General features: G+C 53.4%; 5 protein-coding genes and 1 pseudogene across 6 annotated transcripts, besides 1 other annotated feature; 3 read left to right on the top strand and 3 right to left on the bottom strand.

Annotated features, from left to right (window-relative positions):
- Positions 1-260: 260 nt before the first annotated feature.
- NCS57_00872600 (uncharacterized protein) lies at positions 261-3,125 on the top strand (the record flags this gene model as incomplete). The annotated part of the gene is made up of 2 exons (XM_053058534.1): positions 261-2,366; positions 2,418-3,125. 2 exons carry the CDS (start codon positions 261-263, stop codon positions 3,123-3,125), a joined length of 2,814 nt encoding a protein of 937 aa, XP_052912365.1.
- Positions 3,126-3,773: 648 nt separating this feature from the next.
- On the top strand, positions 3,774-4,565 carry NCS57_00872700 (uncharacterized protein; the record flags this gene model as incomplete). The annotated part of the gene is made up of 1 exon (XM_053058535.1): positions 3,774-4,565. One exon carries the CDS (start codon positions 3,774-3,776, stop codon positions 4,563-4,565), a length of 792 nt encoding a protein of 263 aa, XP_052912366.1.
- Positions 4,566-4,574: 9 nt separating this feature from the next.
- Positions 4,575-5,288, bottom strand: NCS57_00872800 (uncharacterized protein; the record flags this gene model as incomplete). Its single annotated transcript, XM_053058536.1, has 2 exons — positions 4,575-4,876; positions 4,964-5,288. The coding sequence occupies 2 exons, from the start codon at positions 5,286-5,288 to the stop codon at positions 4,575-4,577; spliced, it is 627 nt and encodes a 208-aa protein (XP_052912367.1).
- A 688-nt stretch (positions 5,289-5,976) lies between these two features.
- NCS57_00872900 (N-acetylglucosaminylphosphatidylinositol deacetylase) lies at positions 5,977-7,048 on the top strand (the record flags this gene model as incomplete). Its single annotated transcript, XM_053058537.1, has 3 exons — positions 5,977-6,199; positions 6,307-6,409; positions 6,508-7,048. 3 exons carry the CDS (start codon positions 5,977-5,979, stop codon positions 7,046-7,048), a joined length of 867 nt encoding a protein of 288 aa, XP_052912368.1.
- Positions 7,049-7,354: 306 nt separating this feature from the next.
- On the bottom strand, positions 7,355-9,006 carry NCS57_00873000 (annotated as a pseudogene). The gene is made up of 5 exons: positions 8,772-9,006; positions 7,845-8,723; positions 7,720-7,797; positions 7,476-7,664; positions 7,355-7,419 (listed from the first exon to the last, which is right to left on the bottom strand).
- Positions 7,355-9,006: a sequence feature.
- A 2,363-nt stretch (positions 9,007-11,369) lies between these two features.
- NCS57_00873100 (uncharacterized protein) lies at positions 11,370-12,815 on the bottom strand (the record flags this gene model as incomplete). The annotated part of the gene is made up of 1 exon (XM_053058538.1): positions 11,370-12,815. The coding sequence occupies one exon, from the start codon at positions 12,813-12,815 to the stop codon at positions 11,370-11,372; it is 1,446 nt and encodes a 481-aa protein (XP_052912369.1).
- Between the last annotated feature and the right edge of the window lie 504 nt (positions 12,816-13,319).

Below are 13,319 nucleotides of genomic sequence, written 5' to 3' on the forward strand. Positions count from 1 at the left end.
CATCGCGCCCTCACCCCCCGACGTTCCTTCTTATCCGTCGTTCTCTACTTGATCGGTCGTGGATGCCTCGCTTCTCTTTGAGACGAGTCGCGACTGCAATTGACCTCGGCGCTGCCGATTCCCGCGAAATTTCCCCATCTCGATAACGTCGCCGCCGTCCCTCCGAGATCGCGAGACCAACCCGATTGTTGCGCCGAAAAGGCCACACACATAAACAACCTCCCGCCTACGACTAGAGCTGTTGCTCACCGTCTTTCGCAATGGCGTGGAGTCACCTCGATATCACCAAACCTCATTTGGTGTACATCATCCTCGGCGGCTTCACCAGTCTGTTCATGCTCTGCTCATCCGTTATCAAGGAGCGCATGTACATTGGTGAAGCTACAGTTGCCACCCTCTGTGGTGTCATCTTTGGTCCTCATGCGGCCAACCTCATCAACCCCAAGGAATGGGGAAGCGTTGACATCGTCACCGTTGAATTCTCCCGAATCGTCCTGGTCGTTCAATGTTTCGCCGTCGGTGTCGAATTGCCCAAATTCTACATGGAGCGCCATTGGCGATCCGTCGTTCTGCTACTGATCCCCGTCATGACCTTTGGCTGGCTTATTGTTAGCTTGGTAATCTGGTGGATGATCCCAGAGCTTGACTGGCTTGACGGTCTTGTTGTGGCTGCCTGCGTTACTGCTACTGATCCTGTCCTGGCCTCCTCGGTTGTTGGTAAGGGCAAGTTCGCAAAGCGTGTCCCCAAGCATCTTAGAGACTTGCTGTCCGCCGAGTCCGGCTGTAACGATGGCATGGCCTTCCCCTTTATTTACCTGTCCCTGTACCTCATCCAGTTCAAGCGGGATGCCCAAGACGTGAGCTTTCACTTTGTCGTCTATGTCATCTTGTACGAGTGTATCTTTGGCGCCATCTATGGTTTCGTCATTGGCTACATTGCTCGCCACGGTATCAAGTACGCTGAAGAGCATGATCTCATTGACCGAGAAAGTTTCCTCGTCTTCTACTTTGTCGTTGCACTCTTCTGTGCCGGCTCTGGTAGTATCTTGGGCATGGATGACTTGCTGGTAGGATTCGCGGCCGGTGTCGGTTTCTCCAACGACGGTTGGTTTGGCGAAAAGACCGAAGAGTCGCATGTTTCCAACGTTATCGATCTCTTGCTCAACTTGACTTACTTCGTCTACCTCGGCACTATCATTCCCTGGGAGGAGTTCAACAACGGCGTTTTCGGCCTCAAGGCTTGGCGTCTGGTCGTCATTGCCATCTTTGTCCTCTTCTTCCGCCGAATCCCGATTATGTTGGCCCTGAAACCATTTATACCGGACGTCAAAACTTGGCGAGAGGCTCTTTTCGCAGGACATTTCGGTCCTATCGGTGTCGGTGCCATCTTTGTTGCCATTCTAGCCCGAGCCGAGCTTGAGCACGAAGAGCCAGTACCCCTGTCAGAACTGCCGCCGGAGAACTCTCCCCATTATCATCTCATATATCTGGTGTGGCCTATTGTCACTTTCCTGGTCGTCACCTCGATTCTGGTTCACGGATCTTCCATTGCTGTCTTTACTCTTGGAAAGCGCATCAACACCCTGAGTCTGACAATGTCATACACAGCGGCCCCTGAAGACGGCCCATCCTGGATGAACAGACTGCCTCGAATCACATCCCAATCCAAGTCTCAGGCGAGGTCTATTTCTGAGGCGTCCTTCGATGAGGAAAAGAATCCCCAGTATCCTCCCGGCACTTTGGCACCCCCTGCCGGACCGTACAGCCATCTCTTACGCAAGCAGCGAGATCAAGGCAGCGGAAGCAGATCTTCTTCAATTGTTTCACGGAAACGGAAGCACAAGACCTGGGACGACGGTATTGGCCCAGGTGGCCCCATCACTCAGTCCGCCATTTTCCCTCAGCGTCAATCCACATCTCTCATGTCTCCTGCCGAACCTGCTGAGCGCGAAGAGTCACCTTCACGCGAGAACACCGAGTCCACTCTGGCTGCTGAGGATAGTTCCAAGGATAGTTCCAAGGAAAAGGAGCCTGAGAGAATCGAGCAAGCTGAGGCCAGCCCCTCTGGAAGCAGCGGCCAGAAGACTCCACCAAGACCTGTCAACATCTACGACGAAGGCGATAATCTAGTGTTTGAGGGCCGCGATGGTGAAGTCATCGATGTTCAGCCTGTTCCTGAAGAGCACAAGAACGAAAGGCTTCCAACACCCGTTACTGTTGCAAAGGCTGACGCTGATAAGCTGTGGACGATTTCTGGCTTCAAGAAGAAGATGGGCGAGGTCTACAATGTCGAAATGGAGAAGCGCAAGGATAAGGGCAAGGAGCGAAAGCATGAACCTGCTCGAGCTTATCAGTTTGGTAACACGGTATGTACCACTCCTATTGCTATAATGGGGCACTAGACTAACGAGCCGCAGATTATTGTCGAAGACGAGGACGGTGAGGTCGTCAAGACCTACGAGCTACCCTCTGGCAAGGGCGAGCAGGCCGAAGCCGGTGCTAGCGGATCCTCCGAAGAAAAGGCGCCTGCCAAGCCCGGTTGGGCTACCTTTGGAGGTAGATTCGGTGTTGCGAGCGGCGAGCAGTCTCGAAAGAAGTCTGTCGCGGAAACTCAGGCTGCTGATGACAAGCACATTCGCTTCACCATCGGCGGCGTGGGCCAGCGCATGACCAAGGAAGACTTCATTCGCGAAATGCAAAAGCTGGATTCTCGGACGAGGAAGGAAGTTGTGGATCAGTCGACCGCCTCGCAAACTGTCAAGAGGATTGCCACACAGGAGGTCCCAGACTCTAGCAAAGCCGCTGAGGCTTCTCCCGTAAGGGGCGAACGGCCTGCCGCTGGAGAGTCTAGCTCGCCTACTCGCCGAGGACGTCAACTCAGCACAAACAAGCCCTCGGAAGAACAGGGCGAGACAGCAGTTGAGCGAAAGCGCCGCCTGGCTGTCCTTGCGACCCAGGAAGATGAGGAAGCAGGAGAGACCCCTGCCGAGCGACGGCGGCGAGAGGCTGCTCTGGGTGTGGGTCATGGTGAAGACAGTGATGATGAAGGTGGTGAGCGGGTCCCTCCGGAGCGCAGGGGCATCACATTTGCAGCATCTACACGGCCTGGAAAGCGCGCAAAGTAGAGGATTTTGTTATAGAGCTGAGTTAATTGCATGGTACATATAGAGACGAGAAGGAGATATCCAGTACGATACGACAGATTGTGGTGGAAACATAATGGCATGGCATGAGATATCACATAGCATCTAAAATCAAACTACATTGGCCGAGAATACCATGATCCTGTGACGAACTAAAAGGTACCGGAACCCGGGGGACCGGACGGCGAACAGCATCGGAGGAGATGACCACCGGTCCGGGGCGGCGGGTTGGAATTGCGGCCGGCTTCCTGATTAGGCAAGTTAAAAAGACCCACATTTTCATCCGCGAGTTGCACCATACAACAAAAGTCAGGATGAAAGCTAGCAACGTCACTCACGGAGCAGACCTTGTTCTATCTGCCTTGATTGAACTTAGAAAGAGCTCATCTTCAATTTAATACCGAGAAGAGGTGAAATAGAGGACAGAGTGGACGGATCACGTGCGATATCACGTGCGTTTATTTTTACATACGAGGTTATTGTGGCGTCAGCTATCAGCGTGGCTGGACGTTGCTCAAGTCTTTCATTCACTATAATTTCTACAACCCCTTTTACAATGGCAATCCAGATCCAACGGTGGCATTGAGAAGTCTTCAAGTTGTGCATTCAATTGCCATCCCTCCCCTCTCAATGGATGCCAACGGACAGCAAGACTCGCCGCTGTCCATCAGCGCCAACATCGCGGGCATCCTCACCTTTGTGGTCGCAATCATCGCCGCCGTCTACGCCCGGCTCACGTACCTGCGCAACAGTGACGAAGAGTACTTTCGTGTCAAGACCTCTTTGTCATGGTACAAGACCGAATCTGCGTGGTTGGCAGACCTCGTAACTGCCATCAACGCCCAGCACGAGGGCTTTCATGCCTACCAGCCTGAACATCAGATGTACACCTTCGTTATGGAAGATCTGTTAAACCTTGAGCAGCGCCTTCTTGATCTGGTGGCTGAGACGGAGGCCAAAGCAAGTATTGGCGACGAGGGTCAAAGGTGGACACTGGTGCCGAGAAGTTGGCGTGGCGGCCGCACGACGGTTGCCATGGCCTGGTTACCAGTGCGGACAAAGGCGTTGGAGCTGGTGAGGCAGCGAGAAGGGTTGACGACCAGAGTCCAGTTCATGCAGACAAGCATGATCTCATCACGGCTGCGTGACCTGGAGTCCAGGACGAAATGGCGCGAGATGAAGATGGATGAGAGCTCACGCAAGCTGGAAGCTCTAGTTGAGAGCCAGAGGGATCGGATTCACCGGTTAGAGGAGCTCGTGAGCCGATTGACGCACCAGGATCAGAGTCTTTCGCGGGTCGGGACCTTGACAAGCCTTGGAGTCAAAAGAAGCGAATCGATGGATTTATTTGAGGATGACGTTTCAACCACGGTAGGCGAGCCCGGGGAGGCGATTCCAGCAAGGAAATTAACCAAAGAATAAATTCGCAAATTATTTGAAGCCGTAGCCGTGCGTCCAACCGTATCCAACTGCAATGAGCAGGCTGGTGAAAGCCCAGAGGAGGTCCAGCTCTATGACTGCCCAAAGCCACAGGCAGCCCACGGGCGGGGCCTGCTTCAGGACGGCGAGGTATCCGAACTCGTTGGTGATGTAGATGATGTAGCAGCCGGCGGAAACACTCATGGTGAAAAATATGAGTTGACGAAGAGGCTCTTGCCAATCTCTCGGGACGAAGGGGACAAAGGTTGGGGCCGAGTAATGGGGGTGTAGCACGTAGAAGAGGCCGATGAACACTATGAAAGGAAGGTATGTTAGCAAATAGAACGCAAAAATCACGGCAGGCCAGTTCAAAGAGAGCAGCCTGATCATGGTTGACCTACCGAGCCATGCGACAAGCGTCCGCTGGACGATTTGAATCCACAGAACCTCAATGCCATACTGCCGCTGCACAAGCACATCGAAGGTAAAGTGCAGCATAGCCATCGACACGGTCCACAAGATGGTCTCGAGGATTCGCTCTGCTCTGGGAGGCAGGACAGGCTCGTTATTGTCCACCTGGCGCTGTCGACGGTCGGCTTCGGCGAACAGGTCACGCTGCTTTGCAAAGTTGAGGAGGGTCTGCTCGCTGGGAGCGGAGCGGTCGGGATGCGCATATTTGATGTCCTTGGCGGACTTTTCCTTCTTTTCCTTGCGTTGACGAGCCATGGCTTGGGTAGATGCGAGAGGTGGGCGGATGACAAAGAAGGATTGTTGCTTTGTTGAAGTGAAGCTTTCAAAGTCCTAGAAGACGTTGGAGATGCTAGCTCTTGACAAGTGCATCTGGACAAGTCAATTGATTTCCTATGTGGGTTTAGCGTGTTTATCCATGGACCCCTGAATCTCTCATGACATCAGGGTCTCCCATCCCACTCCCGCTCTGGCACCGGCGCCTTTCCAGGGGATCATGCGCTGAGCCGTAGCGCTTGTCGACCACTCGGGGTTTAAGCAGCCCGCTAGCCGTTAGCAGGTGGTCAGCTGCTAATCGCATTCCAGGGGTCGACAGAGCAAAAAGGTGGCATTTGCGACAGCCCTCGTGCCAGTTTCCCCTCCACGGCGTCTTCACCTCCAATTCATCTTCACCTCTTCTCGCGACACATTCACCTTTCTTGTTGCTTGTTGTTGGGGGATTGAATAAGGGCGCGCTTTCAACAGTGACTTGCTTTTATTCTTTCCTCTCAATCTCTTGATCTTAGCAAGATAGCGACAGATCTGTTGCTTACAACCCCCCCGCGACACCAGCCACCAAGCCTCCAGATTTCTATCGCGACCGATCAGACGAAACGACGAAGCCTATCCAAGATCGCGCACGACCGAGCAGAACCCCGATTATACAGAATTGCATACTCCCGCGACCATGGACTTTCTCCTTATCCTCGCCGCGCTGGCGGTTATCCTCCCCAGCCTGTACATGTACCTGGCCAGCGTCGCACAAACGAGCTGGCCGGCCCTCAAGAACAAGCGCATCTGCCTCTTGATTGCGCACCCGGACGACGAGGCCATGTTCTTTTCTCCTACGGTCCTGGCCCTCACGAGACCCGAGACGGGTAACCACGTAAAGATCTTATGTTTGAGCACTGGTATGAGCCGCCGACAGAGACGCCTAGTCACCCCGATTACAAGCAGCGGGTAGAAAGAAGAGCAAGTTGTTTTGGCTGATGGTTTTTTCTTTTCCCGCGCTGTATAGGGAACGCAGATGGACTAGGAGATGTTCGCAAGAAGGAACTAGTCAAGAGCGGCATGACGCTGGGCTTGAGCGACGAGGATGATGTGTTTGTGGTGGACAACCCGTGCGTCCAGACCCGTACACCCTCCAGTGTCTCCTCGGAGGGATTGGAGAGGGCAAACAAGCTCCCCCCAAGCTGACGCAGTGTACCATCTTCTACAGGACCGACTTTCCCGACTCAATGACCAGGATGTGGGACAAGAACATGATCGCCGGCCTCCTCGGCAGCGCCTTTGCGCCCCAGTTCGGCCACCAGCGCGCCAACAACATCCAACCCACGGCCAACATCGATGTGCTCATCACCTTTGACAGCTACGGCGTGTCGTCGCACCCCAACCACATCTCGCTGTACCTCGGCGCGCGATCCTTCGTCCAGGCGCTGACCAGCGAGTCGGCGTTCCCGAGCCCCGTCGACCTGTACACGCTCACCACGGTGGGCATTGCGCGCAAGTACTCGTCCTTCCTGGACGCCTTTGCGACGCTTCTGTCTCGGAAGAGCGCCAAGGACGAGGACAAGGCGCACCCCGAGTCTCTTGTCTTTATGAACCAGCTTGTCGGTGGTCATGCGTTCGGTACGGCCTGGCGCGCCATGACGGAGGCGCACAAGAGCCAGATGGTGTGGTTCCGCTACGGCTGGATCACTCTCAGTCGATACATGGTTATCAACGATCTGCGCCTAGAGAAGTTCAAGGCGCAGAAGTGAAGGGGGCTGAACAAAGGCGTTGCATAGCCCGGGGCGTTTAGGACGCACAATGGATATTTGACGTACCTGTACTCTATACCTGTATGAACCTAGGTAGGGGATCTCAACGACGGAATGCTGGTCATGATACAGGTTGTATGTATGCTGAACTGGACTATGTCATTATGGTTTAGATGCTTCATGACGGCGTCAATTATACATATGGATTACATGCTTTCAAAACTCGCGAATGCTCCCCCAGATTACATTATTCATATGGGATACCCTGTTGATCCATGCAATATCATTACAACAAGATACAACTCACTAAGTCGACTTCAACGCTCCCTTCTGCATCACCTGCTTCAACACCTGCAGCGCAGTCTCGGGCTCTGTCACTCAAGTTAGTCCACCACAACTCATCAGATCCCAAGGACATGGAACTCACGATAATAAGGCACCGAGTGGCCAGCTTCAAACACTTTTAGGAAAGCCAGGTTATCAACGACCTTGTATCTCCCGTGAACCTTGCCGTTGACGGTGTAGTTGCGCAGCGCCGTCGCTGCAAACTTGGCCTGGCCGGGCCACTCGAGGGCGTCGGCTGCCCAGAGGTTGCCCTCCCAGTTGCAGATCCAGTCTGCAAAGTATCATGTTAGTCACATTCACTAGATGAAGCACAAGTTATGACCTACCCGTGTCACCGGCCCAGATAAGAGTGTTGATACCACGCTTCACAACGTCTGCTAGCGGCCCGAGAAACGAGCGTGCACCTATACCCCGTCAGTATCGCACAAAACATCACCGGGGAACCACTCACCGTCTCCTGTAGTCTCCATGTTTGCGTACACCTCATCACTGCACTCTGCAAACCGCGTCCTCGCGCCAATGGCCTCCATAATATCCGCCCTCGTGATGTAGTCGACAAAAGTCTCGGGCGGATCAACATCATCCCTCCCAATACGAACATCATAGACGTTAAAGTCAACCCTGCTCGCAATGTTGAGGTTAACATACATCTGCTCGTTGCAGACGTAATCCGCCCTCGCGCAGCCCTCATCCTGCCCCTCGGCCTTGGTGCAGTTCTCGTACGCCGGAAGGCAGTAGTCGTCGTAAGCATCCAGGAAGCGCCCGATGAGCTCGTCGTTGAGGATCTGCTTGTACTTGTTCCTGTGGGCGTATGTGGCGTACGACTTGAATTGCATCTTGGGGTCGATCCAACCGTTGTTGATGCCCAGCGCCACCATGTCGAGCTTGTGGCCCTCGACAGCGCCGGTTTCAATGGCGTCGTTTTGCTTGAGAAAGTAATCCGCAAACTCAGGGCCATAGTGGCCGCCGTAGGATTGAGAAAACAGGCCAAAATCGCGGGACTGGTACTTGGGGAACCTGTCCAGGAAGACCTGCATGAACCTCCAGATATAAGGGGCCGCGGTGATGGTCGAGTTGACATCCAGGTCCCCAACGCTGAAGCCGGTGCCGATAGGCTGGTCGATGTACAGCATATTGGCGTACTCGTTCCATGAGTGAGGGTTCAGCGAGGGCTCTGTCTGGTTGTCGACAAAGTGGCAGGGGCCGTGTTCCTGGAAGAGGCCGACCATGGAAGAACACCCGGGGCCGCCGTTGAGCCAGAGAACCAGGGGCGCGTTGCTGGGATCGTTGCGAGCCTCGAAGAACCAGAACCACATGCTATGGTTTTTGCCTTGGTCATTGTCAGTACAAGCCAAAGGGCCACTGCCTTATCACGTACCAACCGAGAGGTATCCCGAGTGTTGGTCAACACCGGGCGTCGTCTCGCAGATTCCCGAGTTGGAAACATATTCGAGCTTCGAGTCTGTGGTGGCATGGTTAAAGACCTTGAGTGTGGGTGGCTGCTTCGTCCTGAACTGGAAGCTATCAGGAGTGATGCCCGAGAGGGCGTTCACAGAGGCGACGAAGCCCAGGAGAACCGTCAATAACCGCATCGCGACTTTGTCTTGTCTGCTCTAGGACTCAGAACAGAGAAGAAACAAGTTGACGAAGCATCCCTCGACTCCCCAGCCGTCACAGCCCGACCAACAAGGCGATTCTTCTATTTATAAGGCATTCTTCTCCTCCACGGCTATCAATAACACGTCCCGTTATGGAGACGGGGACAATCCTCGTGTGGGACCAAAGAAACGAGATCCCGGTTACTCACCGTCATGGTCTCAGGCGACGCTGTTTCAATGCCATTAATCCTTCCAACGCACACCCCAGACCCCTGTGGCTGTCACGTCAGTGTCCATGCAGTAGCTCTTTTCTCCGACAAACGCAGAGCTGAACAGCGCTCGGACGGGATTGGATTCCCGCTATTTAATATAGAATAGATGCCGTTGCTTCAGGTGGCTCCTCAAGACATGCAGAAACAACTAGCTCTCTCCAATATGTATTATTAGCTGTTGTTCCAGTACGATGAGGAGGCATTTCTGCACAGAGAATGCCCCCCTTCGCATTGGACCTCCTCATCTCAGCTCGCAAAGCGAATGCAACTCGAGACACGCACATTGTTGGTCCTCGTCTTCCCTCACATGATCAAGGATCATCATCCCTGCCACAATCCTCGCACCTAAAAAGGGAACAGACGGTTCCCGACCGGGTCCATGATCGACAGGGGGTTGCCAGCTCGGGAGCAAGATCTTCACTGCCGAAGCACCCTTGAAAGTCCCACGCTTTGTATGGACAATGATACGCAGCAGTTAATATCAACCTGCAGAGTCGTGGGATGGGTGACACGACCACAGACTGCACGGTGTAACCTGGAAGTATCCGCCGAGTTTGGGTCAGGTTTATTGATCACATCGGCGAATTAACAAGAGTGACTGTATTCTGTGCAATCTCATTTGTGATATGGAGTACAAGACGTTGCCGTGACCCTTTAGTTCCAATTAGACGCGACAGCCGGAAGGGTCTCATGTTGAACAAGAGACCCAGGGGTATTCAAGGGTATCAGCGCAATGCCCTTCATAGCATATTCTTGGACTGTCAGTCTATATGGCGACATCCATTGGAAGGAAGACTGGTTGTGTATCGCGGACGCTTGCATCATCTAGGTATGGCCGAGCACAACCTCACGATCATACTCCTTACAAGCCACCAATGTTATGGGATATGACATACACCTCTAATTGGCATATTCAGTATGCAAACTCTTCGGTCTTTGTTACATCTTGATCACTCAGCAGCATCAGTAGGTCTATTCACATCCGTAAAGACTAGGCTTCCAAAAACAGTCGACAATAGACTCTCCAGTCACATTCCCATTCTCCTCAGCTATCAAAGCCCAATTCCCCTCGCCCCCTTCTTATCTCTATCATGAAGCTCGTCATCTACGTCCCCGACATGTTCTCCGGTGACCTTGCGTACATACGTCCCCTCAAGATGCCGAAGCGACGTACAATCATCACAGTCGAGATGACAGACTTTTCAGACAAACAAAGGAAACGTGATAGTGGAGAGGACGGTCGCAAGACTGTTCAGGACAAGAACCGGAACATGCCAGCTTCGAGGGTGATACGATAAAGACCAGAGGGCGACGTTGCCTTTTGTTACTCACGAGGCTATTCACAAAAACGGCCTGTTCTTTGTGAATAACCTCGTGGCCTCAGTATCAGACGTGATACAGCTCGGTCTACGGCATACGTTCACGCTTTTTCATGCAACCTCATCACTGTCACTCAACCTCGTGACCATCATCAACCTCGATATATCTCCGCCTTGGAAGCCTTCACTACCTCCCTCAACGGTCCACATCTACGCAACCCTTGCACAACAATGTCCTCGTCTGATAACAAACAAGAGTCGGAATCTCCGACCGACTCGGAGGTTCTGGACAACGGGAGCGCCTCGACGTTCAGCATGACTACTGACAACAGTTGCGCAGAATCACAAGGCTTCACCACAAACGACACCGTCTGTCAGTGTGAGTGCGGATGCGATACTGCGGTTACCAGAGCGGCCGTCTGTGGATACTGTCGCAAATTCTGTGCTTAGGTGCGACAGGACGGCCAAGGGAAGACCAGATAGGCTACACGGAAGCTGTCTACAATGTCAAGCTCAAGTTACACTGAAGGAAGCAGTGGGAACTCCTGCAGATAGTCGGAACTCTTAGATACATCAACAGGACCAGTCTTTCTAAAGCACGCCAAAAGTCACCCTAGAAAGCAAACGCCAAACAGTTCATGTCATATCTCGTTAATTCAAGTCAATGCTCTTATCCTATCCATATGGTATATCCTCCCAATGCCTATATACATACTATGTAATACCCATCCAGAAACGCCAACAGCGCACAAGCACACGCAAGATCTACTCCTTGCTACCAGACCGTTTAGAAATGCACGCTTCGCTTCTTCTTGATCTTCTTCTTCTTGTCCTCCTCCTTCCGGCCGCTAAAGAAGCCGCTCACACTCGCCGCCGCAGGGCCAGCATAGGGTGCCGCTCCTGACAAGAGACCTCCAAGGCCCTGGCGCTTCCTGCCATCTCCGCTAGGGCCTGGCTGGGCATGTTGCGGCGGCGGCGCAAAGTAGTTTGGCTGAGGTGGGCTGTTGGGAGTAGGTCCAACGCTATTAGGTCTCGGAGGCAGACCAGGTGATCCCGATGGAACATTCAGGGCTCCAGAGGCAAACTGAGGTCGTGGAGGCAATCGTGGTGACGTATTGGTAGGACTGGTCTGGTTTCCAAAGTCCTGACCGTCCATGCCGTACTCACGACGCAAGCGCTCAGTCTCCTCATCAATCTCAGCCTCTCGTCTCCGACGCTCCTTTTCCTCATCCTCGAGCATTTTTTGGATTCTCTTGCGTTCATTCTCCTCTTGCTGCTCACGTTCCCGAGTCTGTCGCTCTTCCTCGGCTACCATGGCCTTCAGTCTCTGTGTTTCAGCGTCAATCTCGGCTTGACGCTGGGCATCGTTGTTGGGCGCCTGTGCTCTGGGAGGCGATGACGGACGGTTGTTGCCAATAGCACCAGACATGGTTGGGCCAGCTGGAGGTCGGGAATTCTGGCGCCGTCGGCCGCCCGAAGAAGCAGACAAGTTGAACGGATCATGACGTGGGTTAAGGTAGAGATCTCGGATGGTCTCAGCGCTCATGAGGAGGGCAATCTCAAGGCCCCTACGATCCTCAATCTCAACACGCGCCATGTTAGGCTCGTAGAGGGTCAAGGTCGAGTCGTGCTTTGCCCGGAAGAAAGCAACAGTGATATCGGGTTCCTTGCTCTTCTTTCCACCCACGCTCTTTCCAGTCATATAACATGTCATATCTTTGCTCAGGCGACCATCGCGCTTCCAGCGAAAGACAATCTTGGGGACCAACTCCGAAATAGCCGTCCGGTCTGCATCCTGGTCAATCTGGCTAGCACTGGGCAGCTTGAATGACCTCTCTGGAAGCTCAAACTCCCATTGGTTTGACTTTCCCCAGCTCCCTTGGTTCTGTTTCACTGGGACAGCCTGGTCGGGGTTGTAGAGCGAGATGGAAAAGTTATCGGGGGTGACGGGAGTCTTGGGCGGCGGGTTCCCGTTCTGGGCGCGGACTTCGGCGGCTGACAGTGTGGGCTGGACCCAGTCAGGCTTGAGGAGAACTTCGGCGTAAAGCACCGACGAGTTTAAGGAGTCGAGCAGGCCGATGGCGTACTGTCCGGAGGCATCGCTCGGCGAGGGCCGCTTGAGGAGATACTCGGGCGCGGGGTCGGATCCATTCTGTGTGAAGTAGAGAAGGGTGTTGAGGGGGTTCTCGGATGAGGGCTTGAATCGATATGTCGGAAGGTTTTCGTCAAGCATGTTGCCGACTATGTCCTGTAATCAGGAACTCGGTTGGGGTCGATTCTTGTGGTTAGAGTTGGGCGCAAGGTCCTGGGCGGTTACAAAGCTCTGTACAGGATGACGTATGGTGTGGTACACGGGTACGCAGAACAGGTGAGAATGAGCGAGTGGATGTCTCAGTGATGGATGTTTAGAGAAATAGGAACGAAAAGGACTCGCAGCTGACGGGATGTTTGAAGATTTAAAAAAGGTGAAGCAGGCTGGCTGGAGGGCGGGGCAGAACTGGACAGGACAAGGCGTTCTCTCAGGTCCTAAGCTGATGAATGCTTGGCTTGGCACACCACGAGGACACAGGCTGCAGCAGATGGTGCTTTGAGGTCACCTGGCTTTACAAAGGAGGGTTGTCGAGCAAACTTGGAAATGGAACAAACCAAAGAAATCTATAGAGCTCTTCCTCTTCATCTATAGATCACTCTTCAAGATCCCCTTCCTCTATATACTACCCGTTATAGCCCGTTCGCA

The sequence above is a fragment of the Fusarium keratoplasticum genome, chromosome 6 (assembly GCF_025433545.1).
Source record: "Fusarium keratoplasticum isolate Fu6.1 chromosome 6, whole genome shotgun sequence".
NCBI classification, from domain to species: Eukaryota; Fungi; Ascomycota; class Sordariomycetes; order Hypocreales; family Nectriaceae; genus Fusarium; species Fusarium keratoplasticum.